The following is a 26,585-nucleotide window of genomic DNA, read 5'->3' as shown; positions in this document are numbered from 1 at the left end:
GTGTATTTTGTTGCTAGAATGATTGATTCATACAGCATGTGTGTAACTTCACAAAATCTATGCATGGTTGTTGCACTAAAAATTCCAGGTCATGCAGAATACATGCACATTCTTTTGAATGCAAACTTACTGCTTTGACCATTTTTGCAATCACTTGTTTTAAGGCTTATGGCTGCTCAAGTTGTGCCTAATAAGGAGTAGGTCACGTGTACCTAACGTATGTAAGGTTTTAGCTCTTTATTTGGTTTTTGGAGATAGAGAGAAAGATGTAAGACTGTTATTTCAGACTGGATTATATTTTATCTGGGGTTATTTCTACCGGTCATAGTAGTATTGTATGTATGCATGGTTGTATGTATGGCTCAGGTGCACGTGTTCCTGTATGTACATTGTTTATTTCCGGATTGTTGTAAAATTGTGCACGCGCAGTCTGTAAATAATGAGCTATTATAGAATCCGAAGAGATTAAAACGTCAGCACTACTTTGTTATTAATGAGACATGTATCTTTGCAGTCCGAAACCAGCTCTAAATGGGTAGTACAAATACGTACATATGTAAAAATCTAGTCTAAATAAGACTGAATTTATTTGACATTTCGAAAGATGTCCACTAGAGGGCGCGCAAAACATTACAAAATGGCCGAATGTCAAATAACTCTCATTGGATAATTTCGCCACTAGGTCGACAGTGGAATTGGTCGTATACAAGGTCCCTATATAGTGCACTAACGTAGGGTTTAGGAGGTGGATTGGGACGTGACTGTCCTGATCTGCTCGTTGGGTGGACTGGCGTGTTTTATCCTCTCTGTCATGAAGTGTAGACGCTCGGCTGCTTTCGGTGGTTCGTTTGTTGGATTTCAAGGACAAATCCCACATTTATAGCTGTGTTTATTTCGACAGGAGCTACAAATACACCCTGAGAGAAAATAAATAAATAAAACTCAGTGTCAAACTCAAGAGGGGACGGTTTTTTTTTATATCGATTTGTTTTCTTTCCCTCAGTAAGATGAGGCGTGTAACCGCGGACACAGTGGATAAACTTTCACAACGGTGTTCTGGTGAAGATTTGAAACCTAAAACTGTTTTCTGAATCGTTTCTGGATCATTTCTGACAGACTTCTCGTATGGCGCTGGCTAGATAACAGACAGTTAGCCGGCTAGCTAACTAGCTCGCAATGTTAACTGTTCGACTTTCGGATGAAATGGATATAAATGTTAGTCAAGATAACGCGAAAGGAGAAATATTTATGTTTTTATACGTTTATATGACGTTTGAGTGAGTTTTTTTTTTGCCTCAACCCCGCTTTAATACAGAGCTTCTAATCGTTGCAGCTGTTCATTCATATAACGTTCCTTTGGATTAAAGCCGCTATAAGAAACTTTTCTGGCCCGGCAACAAATAAGACCTTTTTTAGAGCTGAAACAACTTGTGTGGACTGTTAAACAATGGGTTCGTTAAAAGCCCTTCAGGAGTGGTGTCGAGTGCAGTGTGAGGGATATAATGATGTGGACATTAAGAACATGTCAGCGTCCTTCAGAGATGGACTGGCTTTCTGTGCCATCATACACAAACACAGGCCTGATTTAATGTAAGTCATTTATTATTATTATTATTATTATTATTATTTATTATATTCCTTTCTGAGCTTTCGGGTTGTAACACGGTTAATGAATCGATACCAGAAAGATGACTCAGTGTACTGCTGTGATTCAGACTCAGGGTTGGGACAATTATGTCAAACCTGAAGTGATTCTAACTTTAACACCAAAGTGACACCTGGAAATGGTGCAAATAACAGTGTTGTGACGTCACAACTCGCACCCGAACGCTCTGGTACTAAAACCCCAACACTAAGTAAGTGCTGTTCGATGTAACCGTAGTGTAACGGACGCTCTGAACCACATGATACGATGGTGATTTTTTTTTTCTACGATTAAAGGTAGGGTCTACGTTGTTTGAAAGCCAGTGTTGACATTTTTAAATCACTAAAACAAACACGCCCTTAACGCAAATGGGTCCCACCCCTGTATTGATAGCTCCGCCCACACATACATACGTAACCCAGGCAACTAATGGAAAGAAATGTGTCTTTATCATAGCTGAAGGGAAGAACAATACGATTGCAGATAAACAAACAAGCAAAAATGACACACGAGCATAATCATGCAAAGTACGGCATATATTAGTTCTGTGAAACTTAGCAAAACCAACGTTACTCACCTATCGAGAAGGAAAAAAGCGACATCGGCGTCCAATTGCAGGCTTTCCCGCTCCTTCAGTTCTCTCCAGCGCTGGAAAGCTGATCCTATATTAACACGGGTCCTAATTCTTACTTTATCGTAAGCCTTTCTTCGCTTTCTTTCTTTGTTTTTATCCGCCATGTCAATGTTAAAACCGCTTTCTGCTAATGTCGCACATGTGCACTGAACACTCTATCAGCCCATATTGACAAGCCCCGCCCCTTTCTGCTCATTGGCTACACGTTAGTTTTGTATTTGTTTTGTTTGGCGGCCCATCGCCGTTTTCTGAAGCATTTTTCAAACAACGGAGACGCCACCTCTAATCATGAGAGTTGAAGCAAGATAGACTGAACAGGGTTAGAACAGAAAGAGCAATTAAATGCTTCATCAAATATCAATAATTGAGTACTTGACGAGGGCAAAAAAACAAAAAAAAAACCTGTACTGTGGTCTGAAAACAACTATTCCAAGCCATCCAAAGATGCAACCTGGAAAGGTGTAAATTTTTTATATAAATTTTTATTACAGGTTTCCAAAACAAGATTTTCTTATCGCTTTGCATTAAAACAATTGTTCCCTCATCAGCCTCTTTTTTTCCACTCTCTTTAGGTTCATTTTATTTCTTTGTAATCTCTCTCTTTTTTTTTCTTTCTTTTTTTTTTTTTTTTTGGAGAAAACAGAAAGATGTTCTATTTTGAAGACTTTGTTGTGTCCGAAAACTTAAAACTTAAAACTGTTACAAATTGCTGACGTACCTTCTGTAGAAGTTAAACAACTTCTTAGAGAAAACCTTATTAAGGATAATATTTTCTCTGTTAAACGTCATGTTTTTTCAATCCGTCTATCAGTCTCAGGTCATTTTTCAGCGTTGACCATTTAGGTTGCTATGGAAACGATAACGGATTAACGAGCACGTGCACGACAGTTTCCTCAATCTGAACAGTAACAATCCTTCAAAAGGATTTAATCATAAATATGTTTTTATAAAACATTTGTGATGACTGAGGGGAGCACGGTGGCTTAGTGGTTAGCACGTTCACCTCACACCTCCAGGGTCGGGGTTCGATTCCCGCCTCCACCTTGTGTGTGTGGAGTTTGCATGTTCTCCCCGTGCCTCGGGGGTTTCCTCCGGGTACTCCGGTTTCCTCCCCCGGTCCAAAGACATGCATGGTAGGTTGATTGGCATCTCTGGAAAATTGTCCGTAGTGTGTGAGTGAATGAGAGTGTGTGTGTGTGTGTGTGCCCTGCGATGGGTTGGCACTCCGTCCAGGGTGTATCCTGCCTTGATGCCCGATGACGCCTGAGATAGGCACAGGCTCCCCGTGACCCGAGGTAGTTCGGATAAGCGGTAGAAGATGAATGAATGAATGAGTTATACTGACTTTACATTGGATCGTCATAATGGTTTAAGAGCCTCTTTGTGCCGTTTAGCTCATTAGATTATTTTTATTACATCCTCATACACTTATACAGGAACTGAAAGATCGGGTCGGAAACGGCTCAACCGGCTGCTTTATTTTTTAGAAACCTGAGACAGGAGAAAGTGACTATTTAAAACTGCCTACTTTAAAGGGTTAAAATAAGTCGTAGTAAATTTATCTTCTGGCCTGATGAGGTTTGGTGAGCAACAGGCATTCGCTGTCAGTTGGGCTTATGATATTCAGTCAGCGCAAAAAAAAAAAAAAAAAAAAGAGAGAAGTGGTTTATTTGGAACGTTGGTCTCTAGGTAACAGAATATTTGAGCCATGTTTGTGGTCTGAAGATAAAATCTATCTCATTCAAGATGAGGCATTTGGGCAGCTGTATAATGAAATCCTTATTGATGTTTTAAGTAAGGTATAAAACATAATCAATGATGAGTTAGTGTGAGTTCTTGCAGGAAAACTCACACCGAGTATTCGCATGCAGACGTGCACGTGACTCACTGAGTTTTTTGACTTTGCCGTATTATTAGCACACACCACCACCATCTGTCATGTTCGATGGCACGAGGTTAGCGTCGTGTACATGATCTAGAATGACAGAATGGGATCTGACTGTAACAACAGGCCTCTTATTTTCTGTTCAGTTCTTTTTTTTTTTCCTTGCTCAGTCCTTCCATAATGACCAGATCAGCGTCTATCAGGGTTATGACAGAAATGGGAAATAAAGACTACAAATAAATCATATACACTTTGATGTTACAAGTCAAATATCAAACAGCTTTTTTTTTAGACTACTAGCTTTCTTGGATTAATTTAAATTTAAAAGACCTGTCAATATAAATCTATATTTATGAGAGGAAAGTTAGTTGTAATGCTTAAGTTGATTAGATTTATGCAAGTTACCTGTATGGAGTGTATTGCTTCGAGGTTGCCAGATTTTTCTCGAGTAGAAGCGTTTAAAACAAGTTTTTTTTCTAGATCACCATCTTTGACAACAAGGGCTTGTCAAGGATGGTGAAAATCTTTGTCAAAGATGGTGAAAAGTCTAATAAGATGACGGATGAGCGAGGAAGGTCAAATGTCAGCCTGTAAAATAGCACTTGATCCGACATTCTATTATTTATTATACAGTTATTTATTATAATTGTTCATCTGTATTAACAGAACACATTATTACAGAACGGAGAAATAATCCTAACCGAGCTTGTTATAAAACACTGTGGATAAACATTTATTACTATTATTGGTTTTATTACTTAGCTAGAAGTTAATAGTAAAAGCTGTAGCTAAAACCGTGCGCCCGAACTTTAAGTACAACTGAAGTGAAATGATTAAATAAACACACGTGCAGGTTGGCGGTATGAAGACGTTATGCAGTGCAGCAGCAGCTCAGACAGTAAAACCTCCCGCTGGGGATTTCAGACAGTCGTCATAACGACATGTAGACGCTGCCTCATCACTGTTAATCATCTCGAAGGACATTAAGCGTGTCATGTGGCTGCTCTGTCATAGGACGCACTCTGAAAAGTGTTGCTAAACAAGTCGCATGGTTAGTTTCACCTGCCGTGTTGTTGACTTACACTTCCTGAGCTTGATGTATGTGAGGGAGCTGAAAAAAACCCCAAAACAATCTTGCAAGTTTGGACATGGTTATTGTTTCCTGTTAACTTTTGTACGCATCTGTCTGCCAAATGCTGTAAATGTATCTTCTATCGGTTCGAGTTGTGGCTGCTCTGCTTCCCCTGAGCTCGTTTTGATGATCCGACCACAACAGAAACGAGGGGCATTGTTTTCTCTGAACAAATACGATTTTGGCTGGTTGTCAACATACCCAGAACCTCATGCAAATTTCACCTGTTGTCACGAAACGCTGCAGGAGCGTACGAGTAGCTGCAGTGTGGCATACGGTGTGAAACTCAGTGTGAGAGAGTCTTTAGTGCTAATGCTAAATGCGCCATGACCGTCTGAAACCTTGGCTGCATTTTAACGCACCTGACTGAGTTTTCTTTTTGATCCTGCATGTAAGGTTAAACTCGAATAGTTTGACTTCTCTGTCTAATTTATTTTTAAAACAACCCTCGATGACACATTTGACAAATTCTATTAAATGCATTGAGGTCATTTCTGTCGTGTCCCAAAATATGGTCCTGTTACTGTTAAACAATAACGAACAGCTTGTTAAATATTAATCTCACGCTGCTCAAGTGTTCAGATATTGTCCTCAATGTCATGACTACAGGTATTTATCATAACTATTTAGCTAACTAGGGATTATCAAACCATCAGATATACACACACGCTGTACATTATACGTCTGTATTCTTTCAAACTCGTACGTTTTTATGTCTTGAACAAGCTTGAACAATCACGTACATAGAGTTTCGCTTCCTGACGATTTGTTGATATCGGATTCCAGCTAAAGTGCAGAAGCTCTCGTGTCGCTCGGGATTTTTTGAGAACTGAGCGCTCTTGAACTAATTTCTATTTCTTGATTCTCATCTTGATTGTGAGAAGTGTAGAACGCACGCAATATAACGGTAGGATTGATAGAAACCTCTAGAACTTCTCCGTTTCTGTTCCTGATTCCGTGAATACCAGAATCTGTCGAGTCGGCCGAACGTTCTAGAAAGCTGCGATTCCTATTGTTTTTGTGAAAACGCTATAATGTGTGTGTAGTTGTCAGAACGTTCCAGATCTCCTTTGTTTCCGAACGTCGTCGATCGTGTGCTTTTCACAACCGTAGTCACTATTTGCAAACTCTCCACAAGAGAATCCTAGAAATCTAACTAAGGGCTAATTTTACTTCGACTAAGAATTTTACTTCGACTTAACATTCTAGAACTAGCATTTCTGTTTGTGTTAATTGAAAAGTCTAGCATCTGTTTGATAGCACAGAACCCAAGGCTTTTATTTCTGTTCTCCATCCTGAAATAGTGTGTGTGTGCTTGACAGAGACCTCTAGTACTCTTCCATTTGAATCCTTGAGTCCGAGAATTTTCCAACGCCTGCCCAGAGTGCTCGAGAGTTTGAGAATCCATTTATTTTTTTTTTATTCAGAGAATTTTAGAAAGATTACAGAATCCTTGATTTATTTCTGTTCGTGAACCTGAGAGTTCTTAGAACGTGTGCCGTTTTTTTTTTTCCGACAACATTCCAGACTCTGAGACAGTGAAGTCTAGCTACAGTAGAGTACCGTAAAAATTCACAGTAAATCCTGTTTCCTTTTAAGGACAGGTCAGTATGAGCCTGGAGTAGCGTCATGGCAGAATCCGTCAGCTTCAAAGGAAATTGCAGCCTGCTGTTGTCTGGGTTATGTATTGCACCGATGTGGCTTTACTGCATTTGTGGTGTCCCACCAAATGCCCCTACCAACCACCCCGCCTCCCCTCACCCCACCCCAAACACACTCAAACACACTGAGACTATTGTTTAACTTCTGACACCAGGCACTCAGATACCAAGCACAGGACACGACCTTCCACTGGCTGCAGTGAGACACAAGCCTTTCATGGAATATTTAATCATTTTTCTTTTATACAGTATGTGTATTCATTTGTCTTGTGTGTGTGTGTGTGTGTGTGTGTGTGTCATGCCTTCAGACTGAAATAAGCTTTATCTAATGATAGTCTTTTATTTTACTTCTATTGATGTTCCAGTTTCCAGTATCTAGAGTTTAGACAGCGAAATTCATAAAGTTCATATTTAATCCCTAGCCCTGATACAGGAAACACCTGAAAATGTGCTTTTCTCTTTTCTCAGCTAAAGCACTGAAACGTTAAAAACAACCAACCCCAAGCCGAAATCCATTAGCGGCGTGTTAAAGACGTACATTTCTGAGTTACGTTCGTTTTGCACCAAATTGATCTCGGTGAGCTGTGAATTCCTGACCTTGTCCTTGTGACCTTGTCAACTGAAAAGGAAAGGTTGAGGATTTTGCATTTCCGTGTTGATTAACAGGTCACGCAGTAATATAACCTGCTCAAATACACAAGGAGAAGAGCGCAGACGTGTACAAGGGTTAATGTCGGCACATCTGTCGTTTACTAGATTAGCAAAACTAAAAAGTAAAAGCCAGACACGAAACCTGCGTTAGCTGATTGATGAGCGTAAAAAAAAAATCCTTTTTTTTGCTTATTGCTTGATGCGGAACTGTCTTATACAGTGATAAATAATAAAACGTGGGTATCATATCAGCCTGCTAGACTGCAAAATTTAGGTTATGTGACGATTGTGGGCTTTCTGTGGGCAACAAGTTGGATTCTGTCCCACAGCAAAGACAAATGATTTCTTTGTTCCTTGCTGAATTTCTGAATCATTGCATCTCATAAATTTACTAATCAAAACATCTCTTGTGTGCTGAAGCACTTTGCCAAACTTACACACAGCTTCATATATTCCAAGATTTCTTCTTACTGTATCAGAACTTTAGCAGCACGCTAACGAGAAAAGATCACGTCTCACGTTTCTAACACCGACCGTCTTTTCTTCTCTGTTTTGTTCTGCTCCAGAGACTTTGACTCCCTTTCCAAAGAAAATGTCTACGAGAACAACCGCTTGGTGAGTATCACCTTCAGCTAGTCATTTTCTAAGCTTGGTTTGTAAATGATCTGGTAATTAGAGGGTGCTACACATTGACATTTTAGCTGAGCCCGGGGAGTTTTAAGCTGTTCCTGTTAATGGCTCATACTTTCTGATGTTCCACTGGTGTTGGTTTGGCTGGAGCTCTAAAACGCTCGGCGACGTATTAACAGGTTTAATCCTGTTTGGAAATTTTCATCGAAGGTACATGAAAGGGAAGACTGGCGTTGGTGTAAATATTGGTTAAGATCATGCTATGCCCCTTTTCCCCCGAGGCAGTTTGAGTGCTGGTTCGGAGCCAGAGCCTAATTTAGAACCAGTTCTTTCTGTTTCAACAGCTAAAGCATCGGCTCTGAACCAGGAAAAGTGGTTCTTAAGTAGCACCAAAACGTTGCTGGTCTAGACTTAAGAACCACTTGCGTTAGGGGCTGTGGGCGGGGCTACTGTTAGCGCATTTGATAATGTACCTTAAGTATACTAATGTTTAATACACTTTTACTTTACCGCAATATGATCAGTTATCAGCACACATGAGAATAAGTAGCTACATGCTAAGGCTAACATTTTTCCTGTGTTAATGATAAAATAACGTTATGTACTTTCTCGATAACAACCTCCGTTTATACAGATTACACAGAGCTGCACGTACACGTTGGATTCGCCACGTTTGGATGTTAATGTAGGTTCACAAAACCATGAGTATTAAAAGTAAAGCAACATCAGCCGTTGTTGATGTGTTTGTGTTTGCCACTGCTGCGCTAACGTTGCTGTGTAACGTGACACGTATAACTCTGTGACGGCTCTTTAACCGATGGAAAGGCAAACCGGTTCTTAGAAGGTTCGCTAGTGGAACCAACTTTGAACCAGCACCAGCGCTAGCGCTGAACCAGCACCCGGTTTTTTTTGGTGGAAAAGGGCTAATAGTGTCAATGTTTTGTTTAAAATAGACATACTAAATGAAATGAAAGTCATCAGTGACAGTTAACCTACTATATTTCCAGGCAACTATGAATATAATACGTACAATGACACGGCTCGTGATTTGTGAAAAAAAATCAAGCTGCCTGTTGCCGTATGGTACTTTTGCCGTATTGTTTTGGACACCTTTGCCGGGTATTTAACAGTAATGCCAGGTTATGACCAAGTGACTGAATGTCTTGCTCAGATTTGTGTGTTGGTGCTGCTGTGTAGTTAACATTCAGCCTCAAGTTACCACTAAACCTGCTGACCAGCTGACACAGCAGTTGGAGCCTGTGATTATCAGAGCTAAAGCGCTCACCTGTCTTATCAGCTCTATGGAAAACATTTTCACCGTTGCAGATAAACACCTTTTGTCTTGTTATGAAAAGCACACAGCATGCTGAAGTCCAAACGAATCAAACAGTGGCATAGAGTTTAAACTCTAAATAAAGAATAAAAACCCTAAGCTAGCTTCTCAATGACTATTCTAACGGCCACAAGGTGTGCGGTTTGTCGCTGAGATTTGGATAACAGTGTAAAGGTGCACAAACTGTGTGTGTGTTCTATATAAATATTTAATGTGCACCTGTTTTTCTGTACCCACATACTGACTCCTGGTTTCTCTGTTTCTATGTAACGCCTATCGTTGTCCCAGGCATTTGAAGTGGCTGAGACGGAGCTGGGTATCCCAGCCCTGTTGGATGCAGACGACATGGTGTCTATGAAAGTGCCTGACCGTCTCAGCATCATCACCTACGTGTCGCAGTACTACAACTTTTTCACCAACAAATCTCATGGTGAGTGGACACAATGTGCACACACACACACACACACACACACACACACAGAGCATAATGTGAGGCCAGGTAAAGGTTAACCCTTTTTTGCCCGAGTGTGTCTATATATACTCCATACACACACACACACACACACACACACACACATACACACGTGCATACACGCATAGATAGTACATCAATTTCTTACTACTTCCTCCACTTGCATTGTCAGTATTCATTTTTTTTTTTCAACACCACTAATTTTGTAAAAAATATTCTGTGTAAGTCATAATGTTTATCGTAACAAGCTATATTTTTTGTCTCGATCACATTACGAGAAAAAAAGCGGTTAGCGAGAGATAACGTAACTTTACTCGTTTCAACTTGACTTTCCACAGCATTAAGATAAGATAACTTTCCTTGCTGGAAATAAAGAACAGTTACTATAAACGAATAAAAAGTACAGAGTTGTAAAGAAGTATAAATCACATCGATTTCGAAAGCTGACCTTTAGAGGGTAGTGAAGTCCGTTACGTGTCGACGGAAGAATTTAGAAAAATCAAAATGATGTTATTTAAGTGATTGATACTGATCATTAACACGAGAGGAATTTGATGTGAGATCTGATGCTACTGTTTTTACACACAGAGACATTTTTAGAGCCATTTTCTGGCACATGTATTAGAGTGAGTTTAGGGATACATTTTTTTGTTCGAATTAAGAAAAGGAAAAAAAAAAAACCCACCCTGTTTTTCTCTTTACAGCTAATCCTCCATGTATGAAGAGACCGGGCAGTTCATGTCATATTGAACCAGCAATAAAAAAATCTCCCACACCCCTCGAAGACAAAACCGCAGCATCTGAGGTAGGAAACTACACGATAAGTTTCTACTCGTATAAGTCTCTCTCTGTTTTTCAAGCGCGTTCATGGAAAAGGCGTCTAAATTTAACAGAGAATGCTCAAAAGTACAGAGTTGTTATTATTCTCTTATGAGCTTAAGCTTTTTGAAACACGTCCCAGGAAAAGTTGAAGAGAAAGAACGACAGAGCCCACTGGCCTGAGTCCATGTCCTCAATCAGGACTAATGCATCCTGAAAGCCTACGCAGGAGCCTTGTGTGCTAATGATTCCGGCCTCTCAGGGTGTGGGAAACAGCAGAAGAGAAACGCATTGCTTCTTCTGCACCAAAAAAACATTTGGTTAAAGGGAAACGGATCAAAAGCGTTTGCCATGCTGCACAGAAACGTGAAAGCATTTTGAGTTTCAAGTCAAAGGATGTGAAGCTTTCTAAATGTGCATCAGATGTCTCTGAGCTCGTCTACACTCTGCATCGCGTTAGAAGACGAGGCTCATTTAGTATTTCAATGTTTTCCAGACACGTTAAAATCTTGTCTTCGTTCACTAGACTCTTTGTCTGAAGTAAGCACACAAATTGGTTTAATCTTTTGACTAAATTTCTTTAAATTAGCGTCGTGAAACTGTTACGTATTACATGTTTTCTAATAACACAGATGAGTTATTAGAAAACCGGACATGATCCAAACATGCCAGCGCTTGTACCATCCTCAAGAAATCCAGATCTGTGAGGATTTAAATTAGAAATAGCCCTGAGCTATATGATAACCCAATACAACATTCAAATTCAGTCCCAATAAAGTTAACATTGAGCAATTTAGTTGAGAAGTCAATCATGTGATTTTTTTTTCTTTCTCCTGTGTGGTGATTTATTTAATGCTCTGAAACGCTTCTATCGCTGGACTGCAGTAAATCAGTCGAGACTGTTTTTGAGGCTCATGACAGCGTCTCTTATTTTGGTTACACCCTGGGAAACGCTCGGTGTTGCCTAGACTTAAATGTGACCGACTCTTCTGTTTAAAATGCACGTCACGCTCGACTGTGGGGTTCAGTACTAACCGTGATTCTCCATCAAGATATTAAGCTCCTTCTGTTTCTTAAATAAAAAGCTGCAAACCTTCTGGATCACACTGTGACCAGCTTTTACACTCCGATCAATAAACATATAAAGTTTCGCTTCCTGATCACCGGTCTGTTTTGCAGTATTGTTTAGAACAGAACATCCTCTCTCTGCCCTCTTCCATGTTCCTGACACTATTTTCAGCCACTTTGTTCTTCTTCCTCTCTCATCCGTTTCCTCCTCTTCGTTATTGTCTTCGACCTCACTACCCCATGGAACCCCTTTACTTGGGTATTAAAATAGACTTGCGATTTACGATTTCTTTTTCATGCAAACAAAGTCAATGTACTGACATAAATATTGTACTTAGATATCGATCAATTCATGATCATAACTATTATTGATTTGATCTTCCCATCCCTTCCTTCTCCCCTTCGCTTTCCCTTACCGGTTCCACATACAGGCGAATGCAGACAGCCAATCAAAACGCAGCAGTCTGAGCAGTACGTGTGCTGCCTGCGAGAAACATGTTCATCTGGTGCAGAGGTTCCTCGTCGATGGTAAACTCTACCACCGCAACTGTTTCAGGTAAAACATCAGAAGCCTGAACACCTGGCTTATTGTTGGTAGACAAACACTAATGGTCTTTGCTTGGGAACTAGTTGTGTGTGTGCGTGTGTGTTTGCTTGGGAACTATTTATTCTGTAACCCGATAAAGCCAACCCTGTGTTTAAATTTCAGGTGTATGGAATGTAGCAGCACTTTATTGCCTGGCTCTTATAAACATGTCGGAGATGCTGGATCTCTGGTCTGCACACACCACTTCACCAGGATATCGTCAAACAGCCAGAACGGCCGTCCTGATTTGAGCAAGCAGCTTAGCTCGCTATCATCCAACTCCAGCCCCGAATCCACACCAAGTGGGGGAGGTTTGGACAAAGCATCGCCAGAGCATTCAGCTGCCAACGAACACATCACTCCATCTGATAACTTGCCCAAGACACACTCTCTGGAGAGAGAGACCAGGCACGATGAAAAGGGAGTGAAAGAGATAAGAGAGGAATTTGAGGATGGTGTGAAAGTACAGATAGAACCCTGCCCTCCAAGTCCCCCAAATCCTTTTGGTGAATCTGACGAAGAAGAACTAAAGGAGGAAGAGCAGCCAAAACCAGCTACAGATGTCGCTAACGGACTCCATCCTGAGACCTCAAAAAAGAGCACCGCTGGAGAGAATCGACCAATTCCTGCCCCTAGAAAAGTGTCTGATCCGTCCCCTAGTGTGCGTCCAGTGCCCAGGCCACGACCAAGACCCTTGCAGAGTCCAGCGAGTGTCAGTGGTGGGTGCTTTAGAAGAGTTACAGTTAAACTAATCCTTTGCATTTAGTTTTTTTTCTACTCTGCCTTAATTCACTTTATATTTAGTCTAAATGTGCCATCCCTCCCATCCTATGTTGCTTTTCTCCATCTTCTGATCTTCCACATTCTGTTCTTCTTTCTTGCTGAACTAGAAAATGAAGGTGCTCGCAGACCAGTTCCACGTGAAAGGTCCCAGTCACCTGCAAGGTAAGACTTTCACCTATTCATCCATCCATTCTCTGTTTGTCATTATTCAAGTTTATGAATGTCCTCATGTGTCATTGTGTCTCATCTCCATGACTGTCATTGCTCCCACCTCCTTAACCAGCTCCATTCAGTCCAGTGACACTACCAAACCCAAAGACCCTCCCTGGTTGGCTCTTGTCAAACAAGAGTCCAAGAAAAAGTTGGCTCCTCCCCCTCCTAGAGCTGTAGCCACTCCTCCTCACTCTACGTGCACTTCTGCCAAGATCGAGGAGGAAACTCGTCCAGCCACGCCCCCTAATCCCTTTGAAGATGACGACAACGCGGAGGCAGAGCCCGAATCCGCAGAAGCATCAGTCCCATCTTCTGTGGTTGCAGTCCATCCGTGGTACCGGATTTCCCAGGATTCTGAAGGCACCTCTGAGAACCCCACTCCAATCCACTCCATGAGTCCAGGAAGTTGCGGCAGCAAAAAACGGCCAGCGCCCAGAGCCCCAAAATCTGTCCCTACAGGTCAGTGCACTGAAAAGAAGCCTGGATTATTCCTACCACATATCCATGAGTCATGAAAGGCTTAATTAATCCAGAAGTTAAGATATCAAGACTTTAAAGGAATAATGGTCTAATGATTAATGTCATGGTTTATTAATTTACATTCTTTATTAGACCTTTATGAAGCATTAACATAATAATAATTTATAACAATGCTTACTAACAAATTAGATGACTTTTATGAATGCTGGCTTGATATAAAGTGTTTGTGGCCATAAGTCCCGTGCAGTTCCTCTTGTCCCTCACTTTGTACGTTTTTCTGTTATCCATTTCCACTGGTGTTCCATTTCCTGCCTGCTCTTCCTTTAGCTCTTCCTTCCTCTCAGTCTTCCTCTGCCTGTCCCTCTCCAGCACTGAGCACCGAGAGCCTGTCCTCCTCTTCATCAGACCACGGTTTCTCCCGAACCCCTGCCACGGCCTCTGCTTCCCCACGGCCGGCCGTTACCGAACAGGAACATCTGTTCACCAAAAGCGTGTCAGAACCGTCAATCAGCAGTCCTGGCTCCTCCCCCTCAGTTCTTTCATCCGAACCTATGTCGCATCTCTCACCTAGTCCCTCTCCCTCGCAGCCCTATAGTAATACTTGCTCAGCACCAGCCACACCTGAGACAAACAGGAGTGCAGGAAGAAAAGCAATGAGACCTCCCCCTCCACGTCCACCAGCCGCTCCAAGTCCTCTGATAAACTCGCCAACCTCACAGCAAAACACACCCAATAAGGTGAGCAGTTTTAGGTCTAATAATCTGTTATGAGGCTTATGTCATAAATGCATTTGAATCAAGGGTTGGGGTTAGTATCATTCATTCATTCATTCATTTTCTACCGCTTATCCAAACTACCTCGGGTCACGGGAGCCTGTGCCTATCTCAGGCGTCATTGGGCATCAAGGCAGGATACACCCTGGACGGAGTGCCAACCCATCACAGGGCACACACACACTCTCATTCACTCACACAATCACACACTACGAACAATTTTCCAGAGATGCCAATCAACCTACCATGCATGTCTTTGGACCGGGGGAGGAAACCGGGGGTTAGTATCATTTGTTAATATAATCAGAATAAACAAATCCATATTATAAGGTTTTAAAATCATACATTCCTACACCTTGATGCTTGTGAACCCCAATTCATTATCACTTCATATAGGAAAAGGGCTCTGCATAAATCCCTCTTATAAACGGCAAGGTTTATTTTCCTAATTTCCTTTTATTTATTTATAACATAAACATGTACTACAATTGAGTCGAATCTGTATCGGGCTTATAACAATACACAGAAACGCGGATGTAGATTTATATTTAGATCCATAACGAGCAAGGCAGATGTGACAGGACAAACGTCCTGAGACGACAGGATCCAGAAACCTTATTCAAAAAGGAACCCGTCCTCTTCTCGGGGGCACCACGTAGTCAGATTTTATATAAAAAGAAATAATCTTAGTTTAAAAAAAAAAAGCAATATTTTTCACTTTTGAAGATCATCAGATATAAATATAAAATCGCAGGCTATTTAAATTTGAAATCATTTTTAAACATTTCATGTTTTACAGATGCAAACCTTCAGCAGTCCATTTATATAACTTATTTTTTTCTTCAGGAAATTTGGCTGAAAAGTTTGGTGTAATACTTTTAATAGCGGTTGTTGTTGAACTGCCATATAATGGATTAGTTTTTGAAGGTTGCCATGACCTCAGTCTAGCAAACACTTTTAAGGAGACTGTGATGAATAATGCGGGTATGCATTTTGCTAACTGCCATCATCGGTCGTCTCCTCCTCTTATCCTTTTCCTGTAAATCCAGGGTTCCCACGCGTCCTGGAAAACCTGGAAATCCTGGAAAATTAATGACCAATGTTCCAGTCCTGGAAAACACATGGAAAATGAAAGAAAACATAAACTGTCCTGGAAAAACTCTTGTTGTCCTGTAAAAAATATCATATTTAAATAGTGATGCGCCGATTGATCGGCCACCGATCATGATCGGCCGATATTGACTAAAAATAACTTGATCGGTGAACCCCAAAAGTGCCGATCAAAAAAGCCGATCACGTGACGTAAATTACTCGCGCGACTTTTTCACACCTGCATGCACGGCGCACAGGTAAACAACAGCAGAGCGGCGCTTACCAGTGGCAACATGAGTTCTCCCGTCTGGAAGTTTTTCAAAGTGTCCGATAAAGACGTAAAGTTAGCCGTTTGCAATGTATGTCGTGATGAAATCCCTCGAGGTGGAAGCAAGCAACGGCATTTTAATACCACTAACATGATTAGGGATCTTAGAACACGCCATACAACTGAATATGCCGAGTATGAGAAACTAAACCAGCCGAAGCCAACAACATCCCCATCCCTCAACCAGCCGACTGTGAGTGATGCATTTAAACTAGTAGTGATGTGAGTGTGACTGATGCCTTTTATGATTGAGACATGAAGGATTTTGTACTCTGTGTTAGTAGGCCGAGGCCCAGCATGTTTTGGTCTGAAACATTTTGTGGCCAATTGTTTAATTTTAATATATTAAAAATTTTATTTACATTTTACAAGTAGCCTGGGCCTGTGTAACCTCATACCATCCTAAGTTCATCTGGTTGGTAACTATCTGCTTGGCCTCCTTGTTTCTCTGCCTTGTTATTTAGAAAGGATGGCATTGGTTTACAGTAGCTTTCATTATTTTATTTTTTGGACGTTCATAATAATAACAGAAAAAAAAACACTTGCCCTAGTTTTGTCCTTTGTGGCAGTAGCCAGTTTTGGTGTAACAAGTTTTACATTTTGCTTGCAATTATAAAATGTAATCAGTGTATTAAGAGGCGACATCCCATTAAGCTGATCTGATGTGTGTTGGTCTGCCTGACCCCTCTTTGTTTGGAATAATTTTAAGTTACTCTGTCTTATTTGGGAAAGATGGCCTACAGTAGCTTTAAGTTCTCATTTTCTAAAATAAACACTTGGTGGTTCTTCAAGATCTTGACTGTAGCCTATTTCTACAGTTTTTTTTCTCAATACAGTTAATTTAGAGTTAATTTCATTTCTAAAAATGGTGCAAACTCTGCTAGATTATAGATAAAAGATTCCCATTCCCCTGCCATTCTGTGATCGGCAGTGATCGGCAATCGGCAGATCATGATCTTGGTGATGATCGGCCCCAAAAATGCTGATCGGAGCATCTCTATTTTTTCTCATTTAAAGAACAGTTTACAACTGGTTGAAACAATTAGTAACAGAAAGCGCTCTGTTCAGGGACGCTGAGTTTTGACGGGTTTTTTGTTATGCTGTTTAATCTCGCTGTGACGGATGACGCTGTCTTGTGTTGGCGGTTTCAGGTGCTAGGAATGGTTTAAGTGCTCGAATGTTTTCAGTAAATGGTGACGGGTAAGCAGGTTATATTAACCTTGTTAATCTGAGTATCATGTGCAAGGGGAATGCACCACAAACTAAAGCATGCATGACGGCATTGGCCTGAGAAAGGAAAGGGTATTTATATGTGCGGTCTTTTTATTTTATAAATGTTGAAATTTCATTCACATGACAAATTGTCTTTAAAAGTATAGTTAAGTAATAGCCATAAAGTGTACATTGTTTTTAAGACTTCTGGAGAGAAGAACATATTACTTTAGGCTGTGAATCTGTGATCCTTGTCTTTTTTTTTGCTAAATTTGAAAAGTCCTGGAAAATGATCTCTGAAAAAGAGTGGGAACCCTGTAATCCATCTTTCTTTCTTTTTTCCTTCCTTCCCATTTTACATTCTCTTCGATTTTCCACCATCAACCCCCTTTCCTCTGTCTTTCTAGCGAGTAAATCCTTTTAATAGGAAGACTTCCCCAACAGTCACCTCCCCACAGTCCAGACCCCCTAAAGGCCCTCGACCTGCTCGCCCTCCAGCCCCCGGACACGGCTTTCCTCTCATCAAACGCAAGGTACCCTTCATCTCTTCATTGTTCCACACAGGGATTAGACCCATGCTGAGTTTTATTTTACACTCCTATCCATCATCCTGTTCCAGCAACTCTAATTAATCTGTCGCTGGCTGTGCAGGTACAGTCAGATCAGTACATCCCTGTCGAGGACATACATGTCGAGATGGGGACACTTGAAAGGCATTTGGATGAGCTGGAGCAGAGAGGAGTGGAGCTGGAGCAGAGACTCAGACAATGCTCTAATGGTGAGGTTTACTGCACTGAACCAGGGGGAGCTTTTTCAGTGGATCAGTGGTTCCTATTACCCCTTTTCCACCAAAAAGAACCAAGTGCTGGTGCAGAGCTAGTGCTGGTGCTGGTTCAAAGTTGGTTCCACTGGCGACCTTCTAAGAACCGGTTTGCCTTTCCATCGGTTAAAGAGCCGTCACAGAGCCGAGTCTGACGTCACTGTATACGGGTCACGTTACACAGCAACTTTAGCGCAGCAGCGGCAAACACAAACACATTAACAATGGCTGATGTTGTTTTACTGTTAATGCTCATGGCTTTGCGAACCTACATTGGCATCCAAACGCGGCAAATAAAACGTGTACGTGCAGCTCTGTGTAATTTGTATAAAATTTGCATAACATTATTTTATCATTAACACAGAAAAAACTTAGCCTTAGCATGTAGCTAACTACTAATTATATGTTCTGATAATTGATCATATTGAGGTAAAGTAAAAGTGTATTAAACATTAGTATACTTAAGGTACATTATCAAATGAGCTAACAGTAGCCCCGCCCCTAGCCCCGCCCACAGTCCCTGACACAAGTGATTCTTAAGTCTAGACCAGCAACGTTTTGGTGCTACTTAAGAACCACTTTTCCTGGTTCAGAACCGGTGCTTTGGCTGTCGAAAAAGAAAGAACTGGTTCTAAATTAGGCTCTGGCTCCGAACCAGCACTCAAACTGCCTCGGTGGAAAACGGGCATTAGTGCACAAGGCTATAGTGCTCTGAGGGAGAGGGATAAATGAGCAAAACCAAACACGAACAATATGTTTGGTAAAAAAAAGTCTTATTTAAATCCTTCCCAATGTGTACTGATGTAACCTGATGTTTCAGAGGAAGAGGAGGAGCGGCTGCTGGTGGACTGGTTCACTCTGATTCACGAGAAACATCTACTGGTACGCCGAGAGGCAGAGCTGGTGTACACGTAAGTTATCGAACACACTGTTAACGCAGAGAATCAACGCATCCTAAGAGTCGAGAAAGGATATTTGGAATATCTTGTAAAAACAAAAGGCCAAGACTGTGGTCTGTTTCCCTTTCAGGGTAAAGCAGCAGCATTTAGAAGAAAGGCAAGCTGACGTGGAATACGAGCTTAGGTGTCTCCTCAACAAACCAGGTGTGTATTGGGAGTCAAACACTGAACACACTGATTCAAAAACTGACTCGCTCACTCACACCGAATCATCGGGCTGAGTGAGTCAGTTTCCCATGACACAACTCTACCAATGACACCGACTCTATCATGTCGGTGTCATGTAACAGAGTACCTCTTAAAAAATAAAAATAAAAAATGGCCAGCGTTTTCAGTGCAAATTTTAGCAGGTGAACAAAAAAAAAAAAATACACACTTTTCAGTGGCCGAAGTTCACGTCCTTCTACGTTAGGCATGAGAAGCAGGAAGGGTGAACAGATCTCTTGTGTACCTTTATAGAAAGTGCAAACAGAGTGAATTAGGGAGTATTTCATTCTGTCTGTTAGAGAAAGAGTGGAACGATGAGGATCGAGACAGGGAGAAGCAGCTGATGGAGGAATTGGTGACCACCATCGAGCAGAGGAACCAGATCATTAACAGCATGGATCAGGACAGACAGAGGTAATCCATTACCCTCACACTTAAATCTGACGGCTTTACAGAAGAAATGTAAACTAGTCTTATTATTTTACTACACTTGTCAGCCTCAGGGTCCTAAAGAGCTCTGTTTTTCTTTAGGGAAGAGGAGGAGGACAAGCTAGTGGCTGCCATGTTAAAGAAAAAAGGTAGATTTCTTTTTGTTGGTTTCTTTCTTTCTCTCTTAGATATTTTCTTTGGAGAACCTGAAAGGTTTTCCGCACATTTCATGTAGAGATCTTCATGAGATTACACTAAAAACGATCCCGTCGTCCATGCCCTATTTATAGACGACGTTTGGGATAAACAGAATATGTTTGTACGTTTAGGCTTTACTAAGCAATCCTTGTCTTCTTTCAGACTTCCATGGAGAGGGTGAACACAGGAAGAAGCCCGGGAAGTTTAAACCCATGAAGGTGCTGAAAAGGCTGAGCCATAAAGGTGACGTCGCAAAGAGCCCAAGTCCACGGAAAGAAAAAAGCTGAACACGAGACATGGACGGACACACGTGTTTAAATATGAGGCTAAATCATGTTCATCCTGGACTCTGTGATGAGTAAAAAGAAGACACCAATTTGTCTGGGTGCAAACTGACCAGTTCTCATTAGAACTTACCTTTGTACATCAGTGCAGTGTCAGTGCCAACAATGGCTTTTACACCATACATTTTCATTGCTAAATACAAATCCGAAGCAAATGTCATTTCTCCCGAATGGTCGATCAGCCAAGATATGCTTTAGTTTTTGCCGTTTCTATTTTCTGAGTTTTGCACTGGAACATGAGTGTGGTGGCCTGTAAAAATCCTGGTGACAATTTCTGCTGTATTTAGTTCTGAAAACTACAGATTTGCCTCAACTTAGACTATTTGTTTTGCATGCATCTGAATCGCAAGTAGTTTCTACCCTGATGTTCCTGAATTCCCATCACAGCACCACAAAGAAGTCTCTTTAAGATTGGAACATTTTGTCATTTTGCTGAAAAGCAAAAGCCAGAATTATTAGAAACAGGTATGAAAGGTTTTGTTTGCAATCATGCATTTTAGATACTTAACTAAGATCTCCTGGTGTGTTGTGGTGCTGTGTAAAGTGTATTCATGCGTTTTAAGATGTCTACCTAAATTCAGATCAATTCAGTTCAACTCCATTTTTTTTGTATAGCGCTTTTATAACAAAGGACTTTGTCTCAAAGCAGCTTTACTGAACAGAACATTTTTCTGTAGATTTATTTGCAGTTATCTCTAATGTGCAAGCACGAGGTGACTGTTGCAAAGAAAAAAACTCTCTTAGATGGTATCAAGAAGCCTTGAGAGAAACCAGACTCAAATGGGAACCCATCTTCAGAGAGAGTGATTTATAGATGTATAAACAAACATCTTATACAGCCAATTGGAGCTGTGTAACCAGGAGCTCCTGAGCGATTCATAAATGACCTCATCGCCTGAGTTCGTTATAAATTCAACACCGACACTGATTCTTCTCTACCGAAGCCTGCGAATGGCTCAACGATCGAGATACAGCATATGTAGAAAAACATTTTGTGTATTGATAAAGAAGTTCTCCTCAAAGTTCTCATGGGGTTGGCAGCTTCTAAACGTATGAGGTGATGCATTAACAGGTGGCTGAGCAAAACCTGCAGGCTTTTAAAAACAAATATTTATACATGAACAGTCTGGTGCTAGAGAGAGAGAGACAGACGGTTACTAACATATCTAATGCAACACTCATTCAAAGCTATTCCCCATAATTCAATGCACTTTCTCAGTGTAGAAACATTATTTACAGTGTAGAAACAGTGTAGAAACAACATTTAAATGTATCTGGGTTGGAACAGACCGATGAAACTAAATTGGGTTCAGTTGAGGTCATGTGACTACAATGAGCATCGCATCACATACCAGCATCACTGAGAAATCTCAGCATTTTCACAAAGCCATGGAAATGCTACCTTTTGCAGTACCGTGTTTAATCCTTGCCTTTTTGAGTCTTAATGTAAGGTTCGGTTTTAGTTTTCAATGTCTGTCTGACTCTTGTTTATGTATTTATAAAGTCAGTCTTGATGTAGAACATGTATATGCGTCATAACCCAGAGGTTGACGTTTCTGTTTTTCTTTTGTCCGTTACTCTGTTAATAGCCTTACTCTGTACATTTTTTGAGTCTTTGTGCCTCTATAAGTTAAAAAAGGGCTTTTGTTGCATAAAAATGTGTTAAAAACATGCAAACATTTGCAGGAGGTAAAAAGGATCATTTTAACTAAATGAACAGCAACACAGGTAGAAACTTAATGTCTATCTTTTACTCCAGTGAAATATATGGGTCATCATTCAAGCAATAAAATAAACAATTTACAGATGTCATAAAGTCATGTAGTGTCTTAGACCGTTAACTAGGCAGTACTGAATTGTGTGTGTGTGTGTGTGTGTGTGTGTGTGAGAGAGAGAAATATATTCTGCTACATTAACTCTGCTCTTCAGCTTTCTTCATTTTTTCCTCTTCCATCCTCGTTGCCTCGCTGCGCGCCCTGTCAATCAGCTCAAGCTCACGGATTTTCTGTGGAAGAAACAAGCAAGATTTTTGTTTAATTTAAAGCTCTGGACTCAAAACGAGAGGTCTTGAGAGAGACGTACTGAAAGCACACTGCAGAGGTTCTTAAGAAATGATCTTAAATTAACTGTGTTTGATGCTAATTGGGATAAATAATAAAGCCACAGAACCTCCTATTACTATGGCTTATATATCCACCAGGAGAAAAACGTCAGGTCCGCATTAACACTATGTATAAAGCCTGCTTGTTTTTTTAACAAGGTTTGGGTGAAATTCTTCTTTTGAGTGAAACACTTCAAAATTCTCTGCAGTCTCTGAATCCCAATTTAAGAACAATTTATCTATGGTCAGGAAAATAATATAGCTATAATACAGATAGAAATTAAATGGAAAGACCAGTTTAGACGATGCCTCTACTAGCTTCCATTCAATATTTAGCACACATTGATTAAATGACATATTTATGATGTTGAATGTTGATTTTTATTTATTTTTGTTACTTTCTTGCTGGAAGATATAACCATAATGTTTTACCTGAGATATTTCAGTGTTAATGATGTGATGATACTGGCTTCCTTTTCCAAGAGCGATCATCTCCTCCAAAAACCGCCTTCTCTCTTCAATCTCATCGAGAACTGTACGGTATGGATACAACCAAAGCCGTGTCACAAACGGCATGCTAAACTAATAGTTAAAACACTCTAAACATTTTAACACTAAACATTTTTAGAGCTAACTGGCAATTCAAATCGAGTCACGCTTTGGATTTGCAAAAAAAAAAAAAAGTTTAAAAATATTCAGAAATATGCCTTCTTACCCTCCTGGAACCTGTCTATCTCACTGTCCTCCACTCTGTTAGGAGGTCTTGTGTGGGATGGCGAAGGCTGTGCTTCTTCCTGGCCTGTCGCGAGGATGTTCTGCAGCCTGTGCTTCTCTTTTTCCAGGTCACCTTCAGCCAGAGGCATCAGGGAGAGAAGAGGGTTATTTATCTTAAAGCATATGCTTTAGAAACTACTATGAAACACGTATGTTGTATTTAGTGAGTTGCAGTGACTTAATCCTGATATCGATATCCTTTATCCTAATCCTTAAAGTCTTTTTTATGAAAAAAACCCCAAAACGAATATTAAACAAATATGTAAAACACAATTAAACAAGTTTCTTGGTGAAAGTAACAACAGATTGAAAATGGATCACAAATCTTTAATGCTGCTGCTCTTTAGTCTGGTGCAGTGACTGCTGGATGTCAGGCAGGTTATGGAATATACCATGTTTTGGTTATGAAATGAATCTACAGTTTTTGCACAACTGTAAGATTAGCTGTTAGCATACGTGTAGCACTGGGCCGAAATCTCTCCCGTGTGTAGTTGTCCCCTGCACAGCATTTCTCTGCGGTGCGTCTCTGTGGTCTGGATGAGACAACTGGGCCTTTGCTGATTCTTATCTCTGGTTTTGTAGATGCCGCAGATGATGTAGGCTTACAGATCAGTGGTAAGGTGCCACCTTCTGGCACACCAACAGAAAGGGAACCGGTTTAGAAAAAAATTCATGCTTTACTGTATTAATAATAAAATGTATAAACAACAACAACAACTAACAATAACAATTAATAATAATGATAATAATAACTAACAATAATAGCAATAACGATTAATAATAATAATAATAATAATAATAATGGATATGAAGGATAGGGCTACTGTCAGAGCTGCTGGTGTGTTAGGAATAAAACACCTATGAGAGTGTTAGTATATAAAAACAATCACAGATGAGGTGGTGTGATGATACCAAAGCAATTTGCCAACAATTACTTCTTAAAAATGAATTATGAATGACAAATAACACAGCTGGTCATGTTACAGAAAAGCATACTGGAAAACTGGAAGTCATCAAGACTGTCCCATGTGGAAACACTTATTATTACAAAAACTGGAGTCTCCTTCAATAAATGTTAAAAAAAAAAACAACAACATATCCTTACAGAGATATGTGTCATATTGCCCATTAAATGTTTGTTCCAGTAAAGAAAATGTTTGAGAAGTACTGCATTAATAAAAATATTAGTCTACCGACTCAAAGCTCCTGATTTGTATACAGATAAATGTGTGTAGCTCAAACAAGACCTGCAACTCATAAGAAGCTGAACAAGTCAAAAGTTAACACATTTTGAAGTACATGAAAATCTTACTCTTCAGCTCAGTGTTGATCTGTCGCTGCTGAAAGTTGGTGAGCCGTGATTCTCTCATCATGACTGTGGGCAGACAGACACACAGACAGACAGACAGACAGAGAGACAGACATAGACACACACAGACAGACAGACAGACAGACATTGACATGCACACACACACACAGACAGACACACACACACACAGAGACAGACACACACAGAGACAGACACACACAGACAGACAGACAGACACACAGACAGAGAGACACACAGACAGACAGACAGAGAAACACACAGACGTGCACACACACACAGACAGACAGACACACGCACATACACACAGACAGACAGACATAGACACACACACAGACACAGACAGACAGACATTGACATGCACACACACACAGAGACAGACACACACAGACAGACAGACAGACACACAGACAGACACACACAGAGACAGACACAGACAGACAGACACACACAGAGACAGACACACACAGACAGAGACAGACACACACACAGACAGACAGACAGACAGACATTGACATGCACACACACACAGACAGACACACACACACACAGAGACAGACACACAGACAGACAGAGAGACACACAGACAGACAGACAGACAGACAGAGAGACACACAGACGTGCACACACACAGACAGACAGACACACGCACATATACACAGACAGACAGACATAGACACACACACAGACACAGACAGACAGACAGACATTGGCATGCACACACACACACAGACAGACACACACACACACACAGAGACAGACACACACAGACAGACAGACAGACACACAGAGACAGACACAGACAGACAGACACACACAGACAGACACACACACAGACAGACAGACAGACAGACAGACATACACACACAGACGGAACAGACAGAGAGACACAGACAGACACACACAAACACACACACAGAAAATCAATCAATAAATCAATCAATAAAACAATCAATCAGTCAACATCACTAAAACATACCTTGTATTAATTCCTGAGTGTCTTTGCTGTACTTGAACCGTGGACAGTCCCACAGTCCCTTATTGTTGTTGCTCACACTCTTCATCCTGTCCATCTCAGACCGCAGACAGTAAAACTAATGAAAACAACTAACTAAAACAGATATTGCCGACTTTTGGTTTTAAGCGAATCGATTTTTTTAAACTTAAAACATAAACTAACAGAAACAGAAAAGTATCAAAAAATAAACTCAGCAAAAACAAACGATTCCATTAGTGACACAAACACAGCAACTTCCGGTGAAGTTGCCATGGATACAAGAATACAATCAATTCAGAAAGACGTCAACAGGTGGCGACAAAGTAGAAAAATATAGACGTGTGTGTGTGTATGTGTGTGTGTGTCTGTCTGTCTGTCTCTCTCTGTGTGCGTGTGTGTGTGTAAAAAATATTCATAATATTAAAAAACTAAACTATATTTTATACATAGTTTAGTATGGAGTGAATCTTTAGTAAGCTGCTATGACCTTCTCTATAAGCATCATTTCTGTTAATCACTTTACACACTGATAATACTGAAACTGTTGATGGGTAGAAAAAGTTTGAAAAATTTGCACCTTTTGTCAACATGAGCTTAGCTGCGTATGGGTTTTGATGTCTTTTAAAGTCTAATGAACTACTGAACCTCTCACTGCACCCGCTGCACTGAAACACCCTTTGTCCCTTACAAAGTACAATATGTTCGCCTGAAAGATGTAACGCATACGAGCTCCTCCCAAACTTTAGTTTTCTGGGGGACTTTCTTTTGATCGTTTGCTCTTCATCCTCTTCATCAGAAGACTGGTTGGACTTGCCTGCAATGTCATGAGAGAAAAATACAACTTGAAATGTATAAATGCACTCAAAGTATGAACTTCACCAACTTAAATTAATAACCAATAATCTCATGTGATGATAAAACTCAAAACATAACAGATCTTAAGATTCTGTGATACTAAGAGGAGATGTGAACACCATGTGATCTTTTGCATCAATACAACATTTGTCAGACTGTATATTTATAATCACACCC

The 26,585-nt window shown here is 40.5% G+C and overlaps 2 protein-coding genes across 2 annotated transcripts; one reads left to right on the top strand and one right to left on the bottom strand.

The window, feature by feature from the left end:
• The first annotated feature begins 791 nt into the window (after positions 1 to 791).
• On the top strand, positions 792 to 22,270 carry micall1a (MICAL-like 1a). Its single transcript, XM_060868688.1, has 16 exons — positions 792 to 1,590; positions 8,175 to 8,223; positions 9,860 to 10,001; positions 10,748 to 10,848; positions 12,362 to 12,486; positions 12,640 to 13,235; positions 13,407 to 13,461; positions 13,583 to 13,971; positions 14,320 to 14,729; positions 17,805 to 17,930; positions 18,049 to 18,175; positions 19,038 to 19,128; positions 19,247 to 19,320; positions 19,683 to 19,797; positions 19,915 to 19,961; positions 20,173 to 22,270. The coding sequence occupies exons 1-16, from the start codon at positions 1,448 to 1,450 to the stop codon at positions 20,295 to 20,297; spliced, it is 2,715 nt and encodes a 904-aa protein (XP_060724671.1). The 5' UTR covers positions 792 to 1,447; the 3' UTR covers positions 20,298 to 22,270.
• On the bottom strand, positions 22,237 to 25,695 carry c4h22orf23 (chromosome 4 C22orf23 homolog). Its single transcript, XM_060868733.1, has 6 exons — positions 25,536 to 25,695; positions 24,542 to 24,604; positions 23,686 to 23,859; positions 23,171 to 23,302; positions 22,888 to 22,988; positions 22,237 to 22,359 (listed from the first exon to the last, which is right to left on the bottom strand). The coding sequence occupies exons 1-6, from the start codon at positions 25,627 to 25,629 to the stop codon at positions 22,267 to 22,269; spliced, it is 657 nt and encodes a 218-aa protein (XP_060724716.1). The 5' UTR covers positions 25,630 to 25,695; the 3' UTR covers positions 22,237 to 22,266.
• Positions 25,696 to 26,585: the final 890 nt, after the last annotated feature.

The sequence above is a fragment of the Tachysurus vachellii genome, chromosome 4 (assembly GCF_030014155.1).
Source record: "Tachysurus vachellii isolate PV-2020 chromosome 4, HZAU_Pvac_v1, whole genome shotgun sequence".
In the NCBI taxonomy this organism is placed as follows: Eukaryota; Metazoa; Chordata; class Actinopteri; order Siluriformes; family Bagridae; genus Tachysurus; species Tachysurus vachellii.
Note: the sequence above shows the minus strand (reverse complement) of the source record. Positions and strands in the feature narration are given on the sequence as shown.